At 49.3% G+C, this 19,760-nt stretch overlaps 1 protein-coding gene across 2 annotated transcripts in view; it reads right to left on the bottom strand.

The window, feature by feature from the left end:
* Positions 1-9,796: 9,796 nt before the first annotated feature.
* The window catches only part of LOC105489678 (TATA-box binding protein associated factor 8), a 42,976-nt gene continuing 33,012 nt past the window's right edge, over positions 9,797-19,760 (bottom strand). Inside the window, exon 8 of one of the 2 annotated variants that reach the window (XM_071097059.1) lies at positions 9,797-10,288. In XM_071097059.1, the coding sequence (XP_070953160.1) occupies positions 10,265-10,288 (24 nt within the window). In that variant the 3' untranslated portion in view covers positions 9,797-10,264. The remainder of the gene's footprint in view (positions 10,289-19,760) is intronic. The other variant, XM_071097057.1, reaches the window with a different exon arrangement.

Here is a 19,760-nt window from a genome sequence, read left to right on the forward strand (position 1 = left end):
GAGTCACCTCACCCAAGGTCATGCCCACTCCCTAGAGGCAGCTCACATTCACTAAGTCCCTCCCCTCAATGCAGGACAACTCTGAAGGTCCTTGCAGACCAGGGCGCCCCTCCATTGCAAGTGCAGGCAGCCCAGCTTTGCTCTGTGCCCACTTCTCCCTCTCCCACACTGGTGTGCGTCCTGAGGGCACTCCCAGCAATCTTGCTGCACGCAAACCTCAGTCTCCTGGGGAGCCTGTCCTGCAACAACTTATTAGGTACCAGGCACGATTCTAAGCACTTTACGCATATGATTTCATACGATCCTCCCAACAACCCCAAGAGGCAGGCACTTTTGTTACCAAAGGCTCTGTAACTTGTCCAAGGTCACCGAGCTAGCAAGCCAGAGAGCCAGGGTTGTTATGCAGGGAGTTGGGCTCTGGGGCTCTGAAATGTTACAACGCTGTCTTCCAGAACATTCCTATAGTCTAGCTTGAGGAAATTCGACAAAACAAACAGTGAAGATGTATTCTGATTGATTTGAGGGGGAAAAGAATCTCGGCCAGGTATGGTGGCTCAAGCCTGTTATCCCAGCACTTTGGGAAGTTGAGGCGGGTGGATCATTTGAGGTCAGGAGTTCAAGACTAGCCTGGCCAACATGGTGAAACCCCGTCTCTACTAAAAATACAAAAATTGGCTGGGCGTGGTGGTGGGCACCTGTAATCCCAGCTACTCAGGAGCCTGAGGCAGGAGAATCGTCTGAATCCAGGAAGCGGAGGTTGCAGTGAGCCGAGATCAGTGCCATTGCACTCCAGCCTGGGTCCTAGGGCAAGACTCCGTCTCAAAAAAAAAGAAAACAATATTGACAAAACCAAAAAGAACACAACCACCAGATGGGATGAAGCTGTTCAGGAAGGCTGGGAACTGCAGTCCAACAATCCTTTCAATTATTCTAGATGGGTTTTTTCCTTGGATCTATCGAGAGGTAAGCCTGGGATAGTAGACATGACATCCTCAACTCTCACCCACCCTGATGACTTCCAGCCCTCCCCCGAATACCACTCATGGAGCCAGCTACCAACTCAGTGTTTCCACTTGGCTGCCTAATGGCATCTCGCACTTAACAGGTGCACAGCTGAACACCTGAGTCCCGCCTGGCCTCCCACACCCAGAGCCTTCTCCACCTCAGGGCGTGGAGCCGCATTCTTCCCTGACAACTCTTCACACACCACTTCCAATCCCTTGGCAAATCTTGTCAGTTTAACTTTAAGATAAACCTACCATTTCTTTCTTTCTTTTTTTTTTTTTTTTTTTTTTTGGAGACAGGGTGTGGCTCTGTGGCCCAGAGTGCAGTGGCGCGATCTCGGCTCACTGCAGGCTCCACCTCCCGGGTTCACGCCATTCTCCTGCCTCAGCCTCCTGAGTGGCTGGGACTACAGGCGCCCGCCACCGCGCCCAGCTAATTTTTTTTTGTATTTTTTACTAGAGATGGGGTTTCACCATGTTAGTCAGGATGGTCTCGAACTCCTGACCTCGTGATCCGCCCACCTCGGCCTCCCAAAGTGCTGGGATTACAGGAAGTCAATTCTTAACACAGCGTCCAGGATGAGCCTGTTAAACCTAAGTCAGGTGATCTCACTCCTCTGTTTGGCCCACCCCTTCATGGTAAACACTGCTATCATTAGGATGCCCACAAGACCCCACGTGCTCCCACCCTCTCTCACTCCTGCCCCTTACCACTCCATGCTGGCCACACTGAACTTCTTAAATACGCTAAGCCCACTCTTGCCTCAGGGCTTTTGCACTGGCTATCCTGTGCCACCCAATGCTCTTTTCCATTGGTCTCAATTCAAATGTCACCTTCTTGGAGAGGACAGGCCTTCCATAATCACTCCATTAAAGGACCATATCCCAGGCTGGGCATGGTGGCTCATGCCTATAATCCCAGCACTTTGGGAGGCTGAGGTGGGTGAATGGCTTGAGACCAGGAGTTTGAGACCAACCTGGGCAACATGGTAAAACCCCGTCTGTACTAAAAATAAAAAAAATTAGCAGGGCATGGTGGCGTGCACCTATAGTCCCAGCCACTTGGGAGGCTGAGGTGGGAAGATTGATTGAGCTGGGGCAATTGAGTGAGCTGAGATCACACCACTGCACTCTAGCCTGGGTGACGCAGCGAGACCCTGTCTCTAAATAAATAAATAAATAAATAAATAAATAAATAAATAAAGGGCAATGCCCTTCCTCCTCCACACCCTCTATTCTCATTACCCTGCTTAATTTTTTTCCTCAGCATTCATTGCCATCTTATGTATGTTTATTTGTTTATTCCTGGCCTCTTCCTCCTCATGCCCAAACTGACTTATTTAAAGTCCCTTTTCCGCTGGTTCTGCTTTTTAATTTCTCTCTTTTTTTTCACAGACGAAGTCTCACTCTGTTGCCCAAGCTGGAGTGCAGTGGCACAATCTTGGCTCACTGCAACCTTCACCTCCCGGGTTCACGCGATTCTCCTGCCTCAGCCTCCCGAATAGCTGAGACTACAGACACGCATCACCATGCTTGGCTAATTTTTTTGTATTTCTTAGTAGAGACGGGGTATCGCTATGTTGGCCAGGCTGGTCTCAAACTCCTGACCTCGTGATCCACCCCCCTTGGCCTCCCAAAGTGCTAGGATTACAGGCGTGAGCCACCGTGCCCCGCCTGCTTTTTAATTTCATAGTTTGTTGTTATTTATTATTTTTGTTATAAGCTGTTTCTAATCCATTATGGAATAAAAAGATACGTAACAAAGGAACCAGATCATTATCACCCGGCTTAAGGCAGAACCATTCATTAGACCAGTGCTTCTAATATTTTTCCTCCCAGATTGCCAAACAAACAAACAAAAGGAGCAAATAGACATGCCCACCCACCCCCTCGAGCTTTAGGAGAGAAGCCTGAAGCTGCCACTAAAAAAGCAAAATGTCCTTGAGACTTTACTTTTCATGGGCGTTCTACACTATATTTCCTAATGTATTTACGTGTATTCAATTATAAAACTTCTCCTCAAAGTTTTCCAGTAAAAATAACCCCACCAATAACTGCTCCATGTAAAACGCTACTGATGTGGGGTCCTGGGGGTCCCTGTCCACCCTCGCCCCAGGGACCTTCACCCATGGTTGGGAGTTGGCGAGGAGGGACTGGAAACATCCTTTCCTTTGGGGAAGTGAATTGGCTGGAGCTGGATAGGGCCTCGCCAGAGTCTTGAGTTCTAGTTCCAGCTCTGACACCTACTACAGTAGCTCAGTGACCTTGGGCAGGTCCCTCCATTGTAGTTTGGCCTGAGTTTCCTAAAAGGTTTGAGGTTTTGTTTGTTTGTTTGTCGAGACGGAGTCTCACTCTGTCTCCCAGGCTGGAGTGCAGTGGTGCCATCTCGGCTCACTGCAACTTCTGCCTCCTGGGTTCAGGCGATTCTCCTGCCTCAATCTCCCGAGCAGATGGGATTACAGGCACCCACCACCACCCCCGGCTAACTTTTGTATTTTTAGTAGAGATGGGGTTTCACCATGTTGGCCAGGCTGGTCTCGAACGCCTGACCTCAGGTAATCCGTGCACCTTGGCCTCCCAAAATGCTGGGATTACAGGCATGAGCCACCATCTCTGGCTGGGTTTGGGTTTTTAAGCTTAGTTTCCACCAGGCTGAATGTAACCATAGGCCTTACACTTCTGAACATGATCAGATGGAAGAAGAAAGAAGACGGTGTCCGGGCGCGGTGGCTCATGTCTGTAATCCCAGCACTTTGGGAGGCCGAGGTGGGCGGATCACCTGAGGTTGGGAGTTTGAGACCAGCCTGACCAACATGGAGAAACCCCGTCTCTACTAAAAATACAAAATAACTGTTCGTAGTGGCACACGCCTGTAATCCCAGCTACTCAGGCGGCTGAGGCAGGAGAATCGCTTGAACCCGGGAGACGGAGGTTGCAGTGAGCCAAGATCGTGCCACTGCACTCCAGCCTGGGCAACAACAAGAGCACAACTCCGTCTCAAAAAAAAAAAAAAAAGAAAAAAAGAAAAAGAAAGAGGATGGTGGTGAGAGCGGGACTGGGGCTGGACAGCTGGTGATTGCATTGGGTGGCTGGCGGATGCCCTGGCAGGGCATAGGCTGAGGCAGGGAGGCTTCAGGGGGTTGGTGCTCCTGGGAGGACCCAGAGCTGGGGCCTGTTCAGGCTTGGCTGTCTTCTGTGCCATAGAAAGCTCTGCAGTGAAGGGGGCTGGAGGGCCCAGGCTATTTCTGGGGCTGGGCTTTCCTGGAGGTGGGGAGGGTGCCCATCTAATCTTCCAAAAGAGGGCAGAGCTACCAACTCATCAGTGCCAACATCTGAATCACAAGCCAAGAACGCAGCTCTCCTACATCACCCTCTCCTCTCCCTCGCCACTGAGGCACCTATGAACCACAGTGCAACACTTCCCATTCCTGCGTGTCACTAGCACTCTCCAGAGGTGTGCTTGGTCCATAGCCTAGCCCCTGCCCACCCATCAGGTGACCACATCTCTGAGGAGAGAGGCAGCTCACCTGGGAAGAATGTCAATTCTTCCACAAGGATCACGCTTGTCTTTTTTTTTTTTTTTTTTGAGTTGGAGTCTTGCTCTGTTGCCAGACTGGAGTGCAGTGGCGCAATCTTGGTTCACTGCAACTTCTGCTTCCTGAGTTCAAGCGATTCTCCTGCCTCAGCCTCCTGAGTAACTGTAACTGGGACTACAGGCACGAGCCACCACACCCAGCTAAATTTTGTATTTTTAGTAGAGAAGGGGTTTCACCATGTTGGCCAGGATGGTCTCGATCTCTTGATCTTGTGATCTGCCTGCCTCAGCCTCCCAAAGTGCTGGGATTACAGGCGTGAGCCACTGTGCCCGGCCCACACTTGTCATCTGTAATACCACATCTCTCCATGATACCTCCGAGGCATTATGAGCCTGCTCTATAGATGAGGAAGGTGAGACTCAGAGCAATTTGGTCACTTGCAGCTGACTGAGCTGTCAGGTAGGGGCTGGCCACAGACCTGCCAGGCATCTTTCCTCCCTGTCACTGTGCTCCGTGTTTAAGGGTGGGAAAGGGGGTAAGAATCTCAGGGGAGTGAAAAAGTAAACCAGGAAAACTTAAACAAGGATACAGAACATGCATTTCATAAGCCATCCCCTGTGTAATAACAAAAGAATAGATACCTGTATTCCTAGAATAGCTTTGAGGGAGCACATAAGACCAGTGATAGTACCTGTTTCTGGAGTGGGGAATGGGGTGACTGAAGAAATGGAATGAGAAGGAAGAAGGTGTAGTTTGTAACTGATTTATTCTTTTGTACCTTTTGAGTTTTGTGCTTTTTTTTTTTTTTTTTGAGACGGAGTCTGGCTCTGTCGCCCAGGCTGGAGTACAGTGGCCGGATCTCAGCTCACTGCAAGCTCCGCCTCCCGGGTTCACGCCATTCTCCTGACTCATCCTCCCGCGTAGCTGGGACTACAGGCGCCCGCCACCTCGCCCGGCTAATTTTTTTTTGTATTTTTTAGTAGAGACGGGGTTTCACTGGGTTATCCAGGATGGTCTCGATCTCCTGACCTCATGATCCGCCCGTCTCGGCCTCCCAAAGTGCTGGGATTACAGGCTTGAGCCACCGCGCCCGGCCTGTGCTATTTATTATATGAGTTAATATCAAGTACTTAAATTAGTACCTGGCACATAGTAAGTGCTATATAAATGTAAGCACTATGTAGATGCAAGCTATTATTATTATTATTATTATTTTTTTTTTTTTTGAGACGGAGTCTTACTGTGTCACCCAGGCTGGAGTGCAATGGCCAGATCTCGGCTCACTGCAAGCTCCGCTTCCCAGGTTCACGCCATTCTCCTGCCTCAGCCTCCCGAGTAGCTGGGACTACAGGCACCCGCCACCTCGCCCGGCTAGTTTTTTTTTTTTTTTGTATTTTTTAGTAGAGACGGGGTTTCACCGTGTTAGCCAGGATGGTCTCGATCTCCTGACCTCGTGATCCGCCCGTCTCGGCCTCCCAAAGTGCTGGGATTACAGGCTTGAGCCACCGCGCCCGGCCACTATTATTATTTTTAAATAATGTAAAATTCTTTTGAGGAGAGACAGGGGGAGGGGAGTGGGTGAGGCACTGTTCTGGGTTTTGGGTTGGAACTGGCTATATGGCCAGGCCCTGTGAAGAGAAGCAGGGTTCCTGGGCACCTCCAAGAGCTCAGGAGGGATGCAGGCCTCCTTCAGACAAGCTGAGGACACACTCCCTGACCAGACCCCAGAGTTCCAGAGCATTCTGTGAAGCCAGAGGAAGGCTTCAGGCGAGGCCACGAGACATGGCGCACTCGGGCTCTCGAGGGAGGGCTCTGAGAGGAGGGAGACTATTTCAGCGGGCACGGCAGAACCCGCCCTGGGCTCCTTGAGGACAGGATTTACATCCTCCGGATTGGCTGAATGACCTTCCCGAGGGCTGCGCCTGGCCCGTCACCTGGGCGATCTGACAAGCGTGTGGGGTAGCACCTGCACCAGCAAGGGCTGGAAGGAGCACAGAGCTTGGGTTTCCTTCCGTGTGTGTCTTTCTCGACCTTTGTGGCTGCTCTCCTGGTGACCAATGTCCTTGGGGAGCACTTGGTAGCTTAGGGCAAAGTCTCACAATTCTCTAGAATGTATCCGGCCTGAGGAATGTAGGGTGAAAAAAACCACTTTGCTCGTTCTATTTGGATTGTCAGGAGAGGTTGGTGGAAGAGGGGGCAGCTTCTGGCACTGGAGAGGGGATGCCTCAGATCAGCGGAGTGGCTTGTGATGATTTAAACGGTTTGTTTCTCCCCGCGAGAACTCAGAGTTCCTGAAGGAGTTGCTCACCTCACACATGTGCACCCCTGGAGAACAATCCCTGAAGTGAAAGCACATGGTGGCCACGGTGCTCCCGGCACAGGAGAGAAAGCCACGTTCTGTTCAGAACTTCTTGGCTCTCTCCTCAGCCACGCTTAGCGATGAGGACACCGTATTTCAAAATCACAATATGGAAAAGCGCACCTCAATCATAGTAACAGAAAATCAAGCGAAGGCTATTCTGAAATAGCATTTTTCACTTATCAGATTGGCAAAAGTGTAAAACACATGGCGTTGGCTAGGATGTAGGGAAATGGGCTGTTTTTCTGGAGGAAGGTGATATTGGCATGGCCTCTATGAAGAGCATTTGGCAATAGCTGCTGTCCTAGTCTGCTCAGGCTGCTCCAACAAAGTACTAGAAACCGGGTGGCTTATGAACAACAGAAATGTATTTCTCACAGTGCTGGACGCTAGGAAGCCCAAGATCAAGGCTGATTGGGCATCTGGAGAGGGCCTGTTTTCTGGCTCACAGACGGTGCCTTCTCACTGTGTCCTCACATGGTGGAAGGGGCGAGGCAGCTCTCCCTTTTTTCTTTTTGTGATGGAGTCTCGCTCTGTCACCAGGCTGGAGGGCAGTGGCGCGATCTTGGCTCACTGCAACCTCTGCCTCAGGTTTGAGCAATTCTCCTGCCTCAGCCTCCCAAGTAGCTGGGATTACAGGCATCCACCACAATGCCCAGCTAATTTTTGTATTTTTAGTAGAAATGAGGTTTCACCATGTTGGCCAGGCTGATCTCAAACTCCTAACCTCAAGTGATCCGCCCACCTCAGCTTCCCAAAGTGCTGGGATTACAGGCGTGAGCCACTGTGCCTGGCCTCTCTGGGGGTTTTTTAACTAATTAATTGTTTTGTTTTTTAATTTTTGTGGAGATAGGGGTCTCGTCATGTTGCCCAGGCTGGTCTCAAACTCCTAAGCTCAAGTGATCCTCCTGCCTCAGCCTCCCAAAACACTGGGATTGCAGGCATCAGCCACAGTGCCTGGCCTAGAGGCACTAATCCCATTCACAAAGGCTCTACTGTCATGACTTAATTACCTCCTCAAAGGCCCCATCTCCTAACATTATCACCTGGGGGATTTTAACATAAATGTGGTGGGGGGAACACAAACATTTAGACCATAGTAGCTACCAATACAAGCTGGGAATTCTGCTTCTAGGAAATTGGCCTGCAGATATCCCAACAAACAAGTATTATGTCAGCGCAGCATTGTTTGCTGGAAATAGTCTCAATTTCTCTAAATAGAAAACTGGTCATAAGTTAGGATAAGACATACAATGGAACACCCTGCAGCCACAAAAACAAATAAGGAAGTTCTTTACCTATCAGGAGTGACCTCCAAGAGATAGTAAGTGGGGAAAGAAGCAAGTGCAGAAGAGCTTATTCAGTATGCTACCATATGTGCAAAAAAAAGGGGAAACTGTGTCTGTATTTGCTGGATATGCACAGAATACCTCCAGAGGATGCTATCAACGGTTGCATGTTTCAAGGGGACGTGGAATCTCAGAACAGCTTTTGCTCTTTATGGAAGTCTCCATCTCCTTTAGTCTGGAGAGAGGCAATACCCCCCGACTCATCCAAGACAGGAGCCCACTCTGCTGCTCTCCGGATGCCATGGGTAGACACGTGGTTAGGAGAGAGCAGGGTAGGGTCATGCCATGTAGTGGCTTGATGACCTAACACAAGGTACTTAGCCTCTAAGCCTCTGTTTCCTCTTCTGTTAAACAGCAAAAATAATACTACTATTAATAAATGAGGCCAAGCGCAGTAGCTCATGCCTGTAATCCCAGCACTTTGGGAGGCTGAGGCAGATGGATCACCTGAGGTCAGGAGTTCGAGACCAGCCTGGCCAACATGGTGAAACCCTATCTCTACTAAAAATACAAAAATCAGCCAGCTGCGGTGGCATGTGCCTGTAATCCTAGCTACTCAGGAGGCTGAGGCAGGAGAATCACTTGAACCCAGGAGGCGGAGGTTGCAGTGAGTCGAGATCACACCACTGCACTCCAGCCTGGGTGACAGGGTGAGATTCCATCTCAAAAAAAAAAATAATAATAAATAAATAAATAAGTAAATAAATAAATAAATAAGTTGATACATGTGTAAATGGGGATAATAATTTTCCCAACCTCATTAGGATAGCATGAGGGTGAACAGTTAATTTATGTGAAGTGCTTAGCACAGTGCCTGGCATATAGGAAGTGCTCAGCAAATGAATTTGTTCCAAATACATCGTGTTTTCTCCTTTGCACTTTTGACCCCTATGGGATCAACATGGAAATTCCTCAGCGAGGCCAATGAGGCCCTCAGGGTCCGTCTTCAACCTTCACTGCAACACTCAGCCCTTGCCACTCCCTTGTACCCTGTGTACTCTGTTCACTCTGCCTAGAATGTCCTTCCTTCCTTTGCTTGTCTTGGTCAAAGTCCAGCTTAAATGTCACCAGCCCTGGGACGCTCTTCCGGAAGTCCCAGCCCAGAGTTTGTGTTCTCTACTCTGTGATGGCAGAGTCCCTGGGTGCCCCTCTGTGGGGCATCATCACACAGAATGGTGACTATGTTCCCGGTTCCAGCTGATACACACACACTTGTTTGTTATAATAGAAGGAATTGGGGGGAAAAAATTTCAACTCCAACTCAAATAAAACTGCAATAAGACACAATTTTCTATCTATCAGAGTAGCAAAGTTCAAGGAGTTCTACACTGAGGTGACAAAGAGGCAGGGACTCGTGCAGGAGAGCCAACTGGTACACATTCTGAGACCTGGGCGACATCTGTCCACACTCAGTGGACACCCATAACAAAATGGCACAGGCAGAAAGCTGCTCGTTGCATCAATGCTTGAAAGAACAGAGGGCTGGAAACCACCTAAACGCCCATCAGTTGGGGACTGGGAAATAAGTTATGGTAGAATTATACAAAGGCCATGCAGCCACGAACCAGAGAAGCTCTTTATTACTGACATGGAACGTCACCAAAAAATACACTGAGAAGTAGAAAATATAAGTATTTGCATTTGATGCACAGAATATTTCTGGAAGAATACATAAGGTCATATTAACAGTAACATAATAGCAGCTGCCAGGGATGAGGTCTGAGCCTCTGAGAAACAGGGGAGGAGGAAGATATTTTGTTATCACTTATATCTTTTTCTGTCTTTTAAATTTTATACTGCATACATATATTATCTATTCAAAATTAAATAACTTTTTAACAAAGAAGAAAAAGAAAAACTACTAATCAAATGGAGATGAGGTAGGCCACAAGCTCCAAGGGGAGGAAAAATACCTTAATGTTTTTTCCAGAAGCGCCAGAGTCCATGGCAAAGCTCTACCCTGGGCCAGCTGCCCCCACACTTGCACCTGGGCACGGGAAGTTGATGTTCGCAGAATTAAGAACTTTTTTCAGTATGCGCCTAAGTAAAACAGAAGAATGAAAAACCCACTATCAACAGCTGAGGAAAACTCATAAATGAATGCACAACAAAGTTCAAAAGAAATAGAATGTGTGGCCCCAGGACTCTTTCATTATGGCAAAAACTGACAAGGCTCAGGGGGTTCTTCTTGTACCCACAAAGCTGTTTGTAAGAGCCTCTGAAGCCCCTGTCCATCTATTTATTATTGATTTAGTATATGAATTTATGTACAATATGTAATTTTAATCATAGTATACACATTATTTTTACATCTTGATATTTTCATTTAATATATAATTGCCATTTTTCCATTTCATTAAGTACTCTTCCAAAACATAATGTTTAATGTTTCCACATTACTGAAACTTACGGATATGTAATCATTTATCAATAATTCTCCATTGTTGGGGGCTGGGCGCGGTGGCTCATGCCTGTAATCCCAGCACTTTGGGAGGCCAAGGCCAGCAGATCACTTGAGGTCAGGAGTTCGAAACCAGCCTGGCCAACAAGGCTCTTCTAAAACTACAAAAATTCACCGGGTGTGTGGCGGGCGCCTGTAATCCCAGCTACTCAGGAGGCTAATGCAGGAGAATTGCTTGAATCCAGGAGATGGAGGTTGCAGTGAGCTGAGATTGTCGCACTGCATTCCAGCCTGGGTAACAGAGCGAGGCTCTGTCTCAAAAAACAAAAGAATTCTCCACTGCGGGACATTTAGCTAATTTCCAGTCTTTTGCTATTATAAATAAAGCTATGATGCACATCTTTGTATATAAATCTTGCTTTTTGCAACTTTTATTTTAGATATGGGGGATACATGTACAGGTTGGCTACATGGGCATATTGCACCCAGGTAGTGAGCATAGTACCCAATAGGTAGGTTTTCGACCGAGGACCCTCCCTCCCTCCCCCCTCTCGTGGTCTGCAGCGTCTACTGTTTCCATGTTTATGTCCATGGGTGCTCAGTGTTTAGCTCCCACTTACAAGTGACAGAACATGCAGTATTTGGTTTTCTGGGTTCCTGTGTTAATTCGCTTAGGATTATGGCCTCTAGTTCCATCCATGTTGCTGTAAAGGACATGATTCTAATATTTTTTATGGCTATGCCCTGACCATCCATGTAAGAGCCTCTGAAGAACATCAAGAACTCACTGGGTAAAGCAGCTGGCGCGGGGCCCTTTCCAACCCTGGACCCCAGATGACAACGATGGGAAAGACCGTCCAGAGAAACCTACAGGAGGACCCCCCAGTTCCAGTGACTCCTTCCGGGGGCAACCCTGATTCAGAGGTGGCATTCCCAAACTGCATCTGCCTAGGGGGAGGGACAACCTGAGGGCCAATGCCACTGAGGGAGCCTCTGCTGGCTTCACAAGGGAGAAGGCTGGTTTCAGCTGACACCACACCAGCCTCCAAGCAGATGTTACAAGAGGGACTCGGAAGCCTCAGGACTCGGAAGCCTCAGGACTCGGAAGCCTCAGGAGCTGAGCTGGAGCACCCCAGACACCCCAGTTCAGTGGCTGAGTCCTCGCAGGCTGGGTGAGACAACACTCCCCTCACCTGCCCTCCCACCTTCCCCCAGGCCATTTCCACCCTCCCGCTCCGCTCCGCTCAGTACTCACCTCTACCTGAAGCTTCACCTGCTAACCCCACCCCATTGGGAACTTGGCACAGGCTTCAGCCCTTGAGTCTTTTTTTTGTTTTTGTTTTTGTTTTGAGATGGAGTCTCACACTGTCACTTGGGCTAGCATACAGTGGTGCAATCTCAGCTCGCTGCAACCTCCGCCCTCTGGGTTCAAGCGATTCTCCTCCCTCAACCTCGGGAGTAGCTGGGATTACAGGCGCCTGCCACCACACCTGGCTAATTTTTTTTGTATTTTTAGTAGAGACTGGGTTTCACTCTGTTGGCCAGGCTGGTCTCGAACTCCTGACCTCGTGATCCGCCCACCTTGGCCTCCCAAAGTGCTGGGATTACAGGTGTGAGCCACTGCGCCCGGCCTCAGCACTTAAGTCCTAAAGTCTAGCCTTCCAATGACAGTTGTTCTCTGTCTTGGTGAATGGAGTTAAAACAGGTTCCTGTGTGTTTGCCTGTCTCCCTGACTACACTGCTAACTCCCCGGGGGAGGGGAGTCAGCTGCGGGTTTATATTTCCTCCCTCTCCCTTGGTACAGGCTCAGGCTATGGGAAGGAGTCACACTTGGCCTTGCTGACAGGCTGGCCGGCTCTCTTGGGGCCAGGACTAACCTCCCCCAGGTCTTAGGGTGGCTAGCTGTCCCCTTACGGAACCGTGCTTGGCAAATGCCAAACTATGTGGACCTGACTGTAAGAGAAATAGTATCCCCCATACCTGCTCCATCCAGAATGATCCTGAGTCAGCTCCTGTCACTCCCTTGCTATCCGTCTCCATCTGAATGAATCAAGCCCATGAGGCTTTGCAGGCACCGCCCAGCTCCTCCCTGAACCCTGCCCCACTCCGCTCCTGCTCCCTCTGCTCCAGACACCCAGCCTCCTGTGGTGAAGCCACACACACTCCTGCCTCAGAGCAGTATGCCTGCTGTCCCCTTTCCCTGGAATGCTTCTCCATGTGGCCGGCCCCTCAATAAATTCAGGGCTCTGTTCAAAGAGAAATTTCCTTCCCACCCCTCCCAAAACAGCAACCCCTGCTGCGAGTGCTCCTTCCCCTGCTGCCCTATTATGTGGCAATCACTTCTTTCCGCCTCTCCAGATGCACCCTCCTAGGCCCTGGCAGGCTGGCGCTGGTATGGCTCACAACAGCCGACCCCATCCAGCAGAGAGCAGGCAGGACAGTGTGAGGGGAGGGAAGGAGAGGGAGGTGAGGGTACTGATTTCCTGGGTTGGCTCCTTCCCTGCAGGGCTCTGTGGGCTGGCAGGGCTCCTGGACCTGAGGCCTGGGCTCTTGCAGAAGCCTCTCCCATGGGCCTCTCCCCAGGTTCTAGCTGCCCCTCCCCTTCCCTGTTCCCAGCCCAGGTGCTACACCAACCCTTGTGCTTCCGCTGGACCTTGCCTGCACCTTTGGAAGTAAGCCCTTTATTAAACCTTCCTCAAATATCCAACCCAGGTACACTGTCACTTTCCTTCCAGGACCCTAACTTCACCACCTGACACGACAGGTCTGTTTGAGAGAAGAGAGACAGACCCTTTCATATTGTTTTAGATTGTTTTATACTCAGAAAAGGAAAAAGAAGTGAAAATAAAGGCAGGTAGCCCGGCGCCTAGGAACCAGACCCGAAACCAAGAAAGCAGACCCAAAACCAGGCCTGGGCCTGCCTGACCTAAGCCTCGTAGTTAAAGCTCGACCCCTGACCTAACCGGTTATGTTATCTATGGATTGTAAAAATCCCTGTCCTGTTCTGTTTCGTTCTGATTACCAGTGCATGCAGCCCCCAGTCACGTACCCCCTGCTTGCTCAATTGATCACGACCCTCTCACGCTGACACCCTTAGAGCTGTGAGCCCTTAAAAGGGACAGGAATTGCTCACTCAGGGAGCTCGGCTCTTGAGACAGGAGTCTTGCCTATGCTCCTGGCCGAATAAACCCCTTCCTTCTTTAACTCAGTGTCTGAAGAGTTTTGTCTGCAGTTCGTCATGCTACATGTTGTTGGTGAGCTGTCTGTCCCCCAGCTAGCTCACAAACTCACAGCGGGGAAACCTTGTTTTAGTTGCCAGTGTATCCCAACATCTGTATCAGCATTGTGTGTAACAGAAGCTCAATAAGTGTTTGTTGAATGTTAGAGCCAGGTGCCATGGCTCACACCTATAATCCCAGCACTTCTGGGAGGCTGACAGGCAGATCACTTGAGGTCAGGAGTTCGAGGCCAGTCTGGCCAACATGGGGAAACCCCATCTCTATTAAAACTATAAACATTAGCTGGGTGTGGCAGTGCACACCTGTAATCCCAGCTACTCAGGAGGCTGAGGCAGAAGAATCACTTGAACCTGGGAGGCGGAGGTTGCAATGAGCTGAGATTATACCACAGCACTCCAGCCAACAGAGTGAGACACTGTCTCAAAAAAAAAAAAATTGTTTAATGAGTGACTGAATAAGGGGAGGATCAATGTAATCTGGAGAGGCTACAGAGGCTGGAAAGACAGGCAAGATTTAGGGGGTGATGGGGAGGAAGAGCTCTAACAAAGGCAGAAGATACAGCAGTGATGAGAATGCCTCCTCTCAGGGTGTGAAGACCCTCGCTTATGTCCTTCCTAGCACCCCTCCACTGTCTGTCATAATTGTGGGTTTGTTTTCTTTGTATGTCTTCCCACTGGAATGAATTCCCTGCAGGCAGGGCCCATGTCTGTCTTGTTTGCCATGGTATTTTCAGAGCTGGTACAGCGCCTGGCATGCCCAGATTGATAGATTGATATTTACTAAATGAAAAGAAAAATGAATTATCCAAAAGAAACAATGAATTGGCAGACGACCTCAGAAGCCTGGTTGGGCCATTTGGACTTGGAGTGAAAAGCACGAGGGAGGAATTGCAAATCCTACTGCAGGGGAGAGAAGACAAGGCGAGGGCTTGTGGGAAGATGGCCCTGGCAGGGATGGCGGCTGGGGAAGAGCAGGGTACCTGATCAGCCATGCGGGGAGGCAGCATCAGACTGGCCAGGAAGAAAGAGGGGGCACAATTCAGTGACCATCTTGATACAGACACACAAGGAGGAAGACTCCAAGGTCTCAGTTTAGGGGACTGAGCCGGGGAGCTGGGAAAATGAGATCATGCCATCCAGGCTGAGGTCCCAGGTCCCAGGTCAAGGTAAGCACTCGAGGGTTGGCTGCTGTTATCCTCACTGTTTCTAACCTTTGTCTGAAGTGGGAAAGCTGTGGAGTGGAAGTGGTTTTGGGGGAAAGGGAGATCGACTCTGGCCATGTTGAAATGAAAGTATCACCGGACAGCTGGATGCTGAGGCGTCCTGGAGAGATGATGGCTGGAGGTAGAGAAGCAGATGAGCCATCTCCATGCATACACAGAGGTGGAGTGTTTGGGACCATCCACAGCTGAGAGGACTGGAGGGAAGTGCCAGGAAAGAAAAGGAAGGCCAAAAATAACAAGGAAAGTGGGGCAGTGTCATGGAAGTCAAAGGAACAATGTGGAAGAAGGAAGGGGCAGCCAGCATAGTCACACGCCAGAAGCAAAAGCAGCGGGCTGGGCCCCACTGAGGGGCCCCCATCCTGGAGGAGCACCTACCTGCTGGCCTCTGGGACAGGCTGGGAAAACTAATGGTACAAGTCAGGGGGTGCATTGTTAGTAGAGGGCTTGCTGCCTGTCCCAACAAGACATTCCTGGGCATACACACTCAAACCTCATTTATGACAGAGACTGCCAACTGTCCCACAAATCTACTTTTTCCTTCTTCCCACGGTGACAAAGCTCCCAAATTTTACCTAGACAGAGCCACCCAGGTAAAGATCACATTTCCTTGCTTCCCTCGCAGCCAATTGGGGTGGTATTACTAGGAGGGTGCAGCTTCCAGGTCCTGCTTAGGAGGAAGGTAAAAGCTTGCCCTCATATACCTCCCTTCTCCCCCAGTGCTGGAATCTGGGCCCAGCAGATGGGGTGGCCACCATACTCTGTCATGCAAGCAGCACCCAAAGTGACAGAGGAGCCAAGAGGCAGAAAGGGCCTTGACACCACCAAGTCACCCAGCTGGCCTGGACCACTCTTGTTCACCCAGCTTTCATAGAAGCCATATGCCTCTGACTTAAGCCACTCAATTCTGGGGACTTTTTGTTAGGGCAGCCTAACTCATGTGCGAACACAATATTTAATCCAGCAGAAATGCCACCTTAGATCAGACCAAAAGTTGCTCAGCTCATCTCTGCTAGGGACCTCAGGGGTAGTGAGAGAGGTCACTGGCATCTCCCTTGACAAGATATTCACTCTTCACTTACCAGGAAATCCTTAGTCTCCTTAACACTGTTACAAAGCCATCATTCATAAACAGATCAAAACCCTTCATAAAGCTGGGCAAAGTGGCTCACAACTATCCCAGCACTTCAGCAGGCTGAGGCAGTATGATCCCTTGAGGCCAGGAGTTAAAGGCCTGCCTGGTTACATAGGGAGACCCCATCCCTACAAAAAATTTAAAATTAGCTGGGCATGGTGCCGTGTACCTGTAATCCCAGCTATTCGGAAGGCTGAGGTGGGAGGACCGCTTGAGCCCAGGAGTTTTAGGTTACAGTGAGCTATGATAGTGACTCTACACTCCAGCCTGAGACAGAGTGGGATCTTGTCTCTAAAAAAAAAAAAGAAAAAAAATCTTTAATGGAAGTTTTTTTTTCTCCCTATCTACTTCATCAAGGAATGAACATGAGCAGTAATCAGTGCCCTCAGCCTGCCTCACATAACCCCTCTTTTCTTTTTTTTTTTTTTTGAGACAGAGTCTCGCTCTGTCACCCAGGCTGGAGTGCAGTGGCACAACCTTGGCTCACTGCAACCTCCACCTCCCGGGTTCAAGCGATTCTCCTGACTCAGTCTCCCAAGTAGCTGGGACTACAGGCGTGCACCACCATGCCTGGCTAATTTTTGTATTTTTAGTAGAGACAGGGTTCCACCATGTTGGCCAGGCTGGTCCCCAACTCCTGACTTCGTGATCCACCTGCCTTGGCCTCCCAAAGTGCGAGGATTACAGGCATGAGCCACCGTGCCCAGCCACATCACCCGTCTTAACTGGTTCCATTTCTAGCTCCCTTTCTCCTCCCACTCACAGGCCAGGTGAATGCACGGGTGGATGGTGGGAATCGCCTTGCACACAGCAGTGCTCAGTGCCACTAAGCCTCAGAACACGAACAGTTGTGAGGAAACAGTGCCAGTCAGCTCTGGAGCAGAATGCCTGGGTGCAGACTACAGCTGGCCTACTCAGCGGCCAGGTGGACTGACTTGTTACCGACCTCTCCAGGCCTCCATGTCCTTGACTGCAAACATGAATGGTCAAAACATTTGCTTTCAGGGTAACTGTGAGGATCAAATGAGTCCATATGTGTAAAACACTTAGAACAGTGACTGACAAGAGTTCAGTTCTCAATTAGTATTCGCTTTTACATATATTTTTTCATATTGTCATGAGACAAGCAAGCTTTTATAATTTTATTTATTTTTTGAGATGGTGTTTCACTCTTGTTGCCCAGGCTGGAGTGCAATGGCGCAATCTTGACTCGCCACAACCTCCACCGCCCAGGTTCAAGCAATTCTCCTGCCTCAGCCTCCCAAGTAGCTGGGACTACAGGCATGGGCCACCACACCCGGCTAATTTTGTATTTTCAGTAGATGTGGGGTTTCTTCATGTTGTTCAGGCTGGTCTTGAACTCCCAACCTCAGGTGATCCACCTGCCTCAGCCTCCCAAAGTGCTGGGATTACAGGCGTGAGCCACTGAGCCCAGCCGCTTTTATAATTTTAAAAGCAACGGAAAGAAAAGAAAGGTCTGGTAATGGAATAACACTCATGTATAAAGTATGGCCATACTTTATTTTAATGATAAAGACATTCCATGAAATCCCCTCAACAAGGTATCCTAATGATCCCCTTCTGTAGAAACTGATTTGGAAGTTTAGTGATTTGCCCCAGATCCACAAGTGGTTAAGTGGTGGACAATGCATACAAATGTCACCAAGCCTTATTTTACTGAGCCACATGAATAGAAGTAGAGAGACTTCAAGATGCCAGAAAAACAAAGCTCAGGTTCATCTTTTTTCTTTTTTTTTTTGAGACGACGTCTCGCTCTGTCGCCCAGGCTGGAGTGCAGTGGTGCCATCTTGGCTCACTGCAACCTCTGCCTATCGGGTTCAAGCAATTATCTGCCTCAGCCTCCCGAGTAGCTGGAGATTACAGGTGCCCGCCACCATGCCCAGCTAATTTTTTTTTTTTTTTTTTTTTTGAGACGGAGTCTCGCTCTGTCGCCCAGGCTGGAGTGCAGTGGCTGGATCTCAGCTCACTGCAAGCTCCGCCTCCCGGGTTTACGCCATTCTCCTGCCTCAGCCTCCCGAGTAGCTGGGACTACAGGTGCCCGCCACCTCGCCCAGCTAGTTTTTTTGTACTTTTTAGTAGAGACGGGGTTTCACCATGTTCGCCAGGATGGTGTCGATCTCCTGACCTCGTGATCCGCCCGTCTCGGCCTCCCAAAGTGCTGGGATTACAGGCTTGAGCCACCGCGCCCGGCCTGCCCAGCTAATTTTTATAGTTTTAGTAGAGATGGTGTTTCCCCATGTTAGTCAGGCTGATCTTGAATTCCTGACCTCATGATCTACCCGCCTCGGCCTCTCAAAGTGTTGGGATTACAGGTGTGAGCCACCGCGCCTGGCCCCACTCAGGTACATCTTTCACACTTGTTTCCCTGAAAGCCAGCCAGTGTTGCTACCGGTCTCTCAGAATAACCCCGCCAATCACCATTTAACTCCCTCCTGGTCAGAAACAGAGGAAAGGGGCTTGCCGAGAATCCTCACTTCAAAGCCAGAACTGGGGCTGTGATGCGGAGGGAGAGTTAGCCGTTAAGGAAATGCAAATTAATATATTACAACACACCCATCAGAATGGCTAAAATAAAAAATAATCCTGAATGCTTGCAAGGATGTAGAGACACACTGGATCACTCACACATTGCTAGCGAGAAAAAAAAATGGTACAGCCGGCTGGGCACAGTGGCTCATGCCTATAACCCCATCACTCTGGGAGGCTGAGGTGGGTGGATCATTCAAGGTCAGGAGTTCGAGACCACTCTGGACAACATGGTGAAACCCCGCCTCTACTAAAAATACAAAAATTAGCTGGGCGCAGTGGCATGCACCTGCAGTCCCAGCTACTTGGGAGGCTGAGGCAGGAGAATCACTTGAACCGGGAGGTGGAGGTTGCAGTAGATTGCACCACTGTACTCAAGCCTGGCAACAGAGCAAGGCTGTCTTAAATATAAATATATATATATACACATATATACACACCATATATATATATGGTACACCAGCTCTGGAAAATAGTTTTGTCAGTTTCTCACAAAATTAAACATGCAGTTACCATAGGACCCAGCAATTGCATTCTTAGGTATTTATTACAGAGAAACTAAAACTTTTGTTTACACAAAAAACCTGTACACAAGTGTTATAGCAGCTTTATTCAGAGTAGCCCCAAATTGGACAGCCCAGATGTCTCTCAATGTGTGAATGATTAAAGAAACCGTGTTAAAGTATGGTGCCTCCATGCTACTCAGCAATAAAAAGAAAGGAACTATTGATACACACAACCACCTAGATGCACCTCAAGTGAATTATGCAGAACTGAAAAAGCCAACATCAAAAAGTCTCATACTTGGCCAGGTGCGGTGGCTCATGCCTGTAATCCCAGCACTTAGGGAGGCTGAGGTGGGTGGATCACTTGAGGTCAGGAGTTGGAGACCAGTCTGGCAACATGGTGAAACCCCATCTCTACTAAAAATACAAAAAATTAGCTGAGTGTGGTGGCGCATGCCTGTAATC

The sequence above is a fragment of the Macaca nemestrina genome, chromosome 5 (genome assembly GCF_043159975.1).
Source record: "Macaca nemestrina isolate mMacNem1 chromosome 5, mMacNem.hap1, whole genome shotgun sequence".
NCBI lineage: Eukaryota > Metazoa > Chordata > Mammalia > Primates > Cercopithecidae > Macaca > Macaca nemestrina.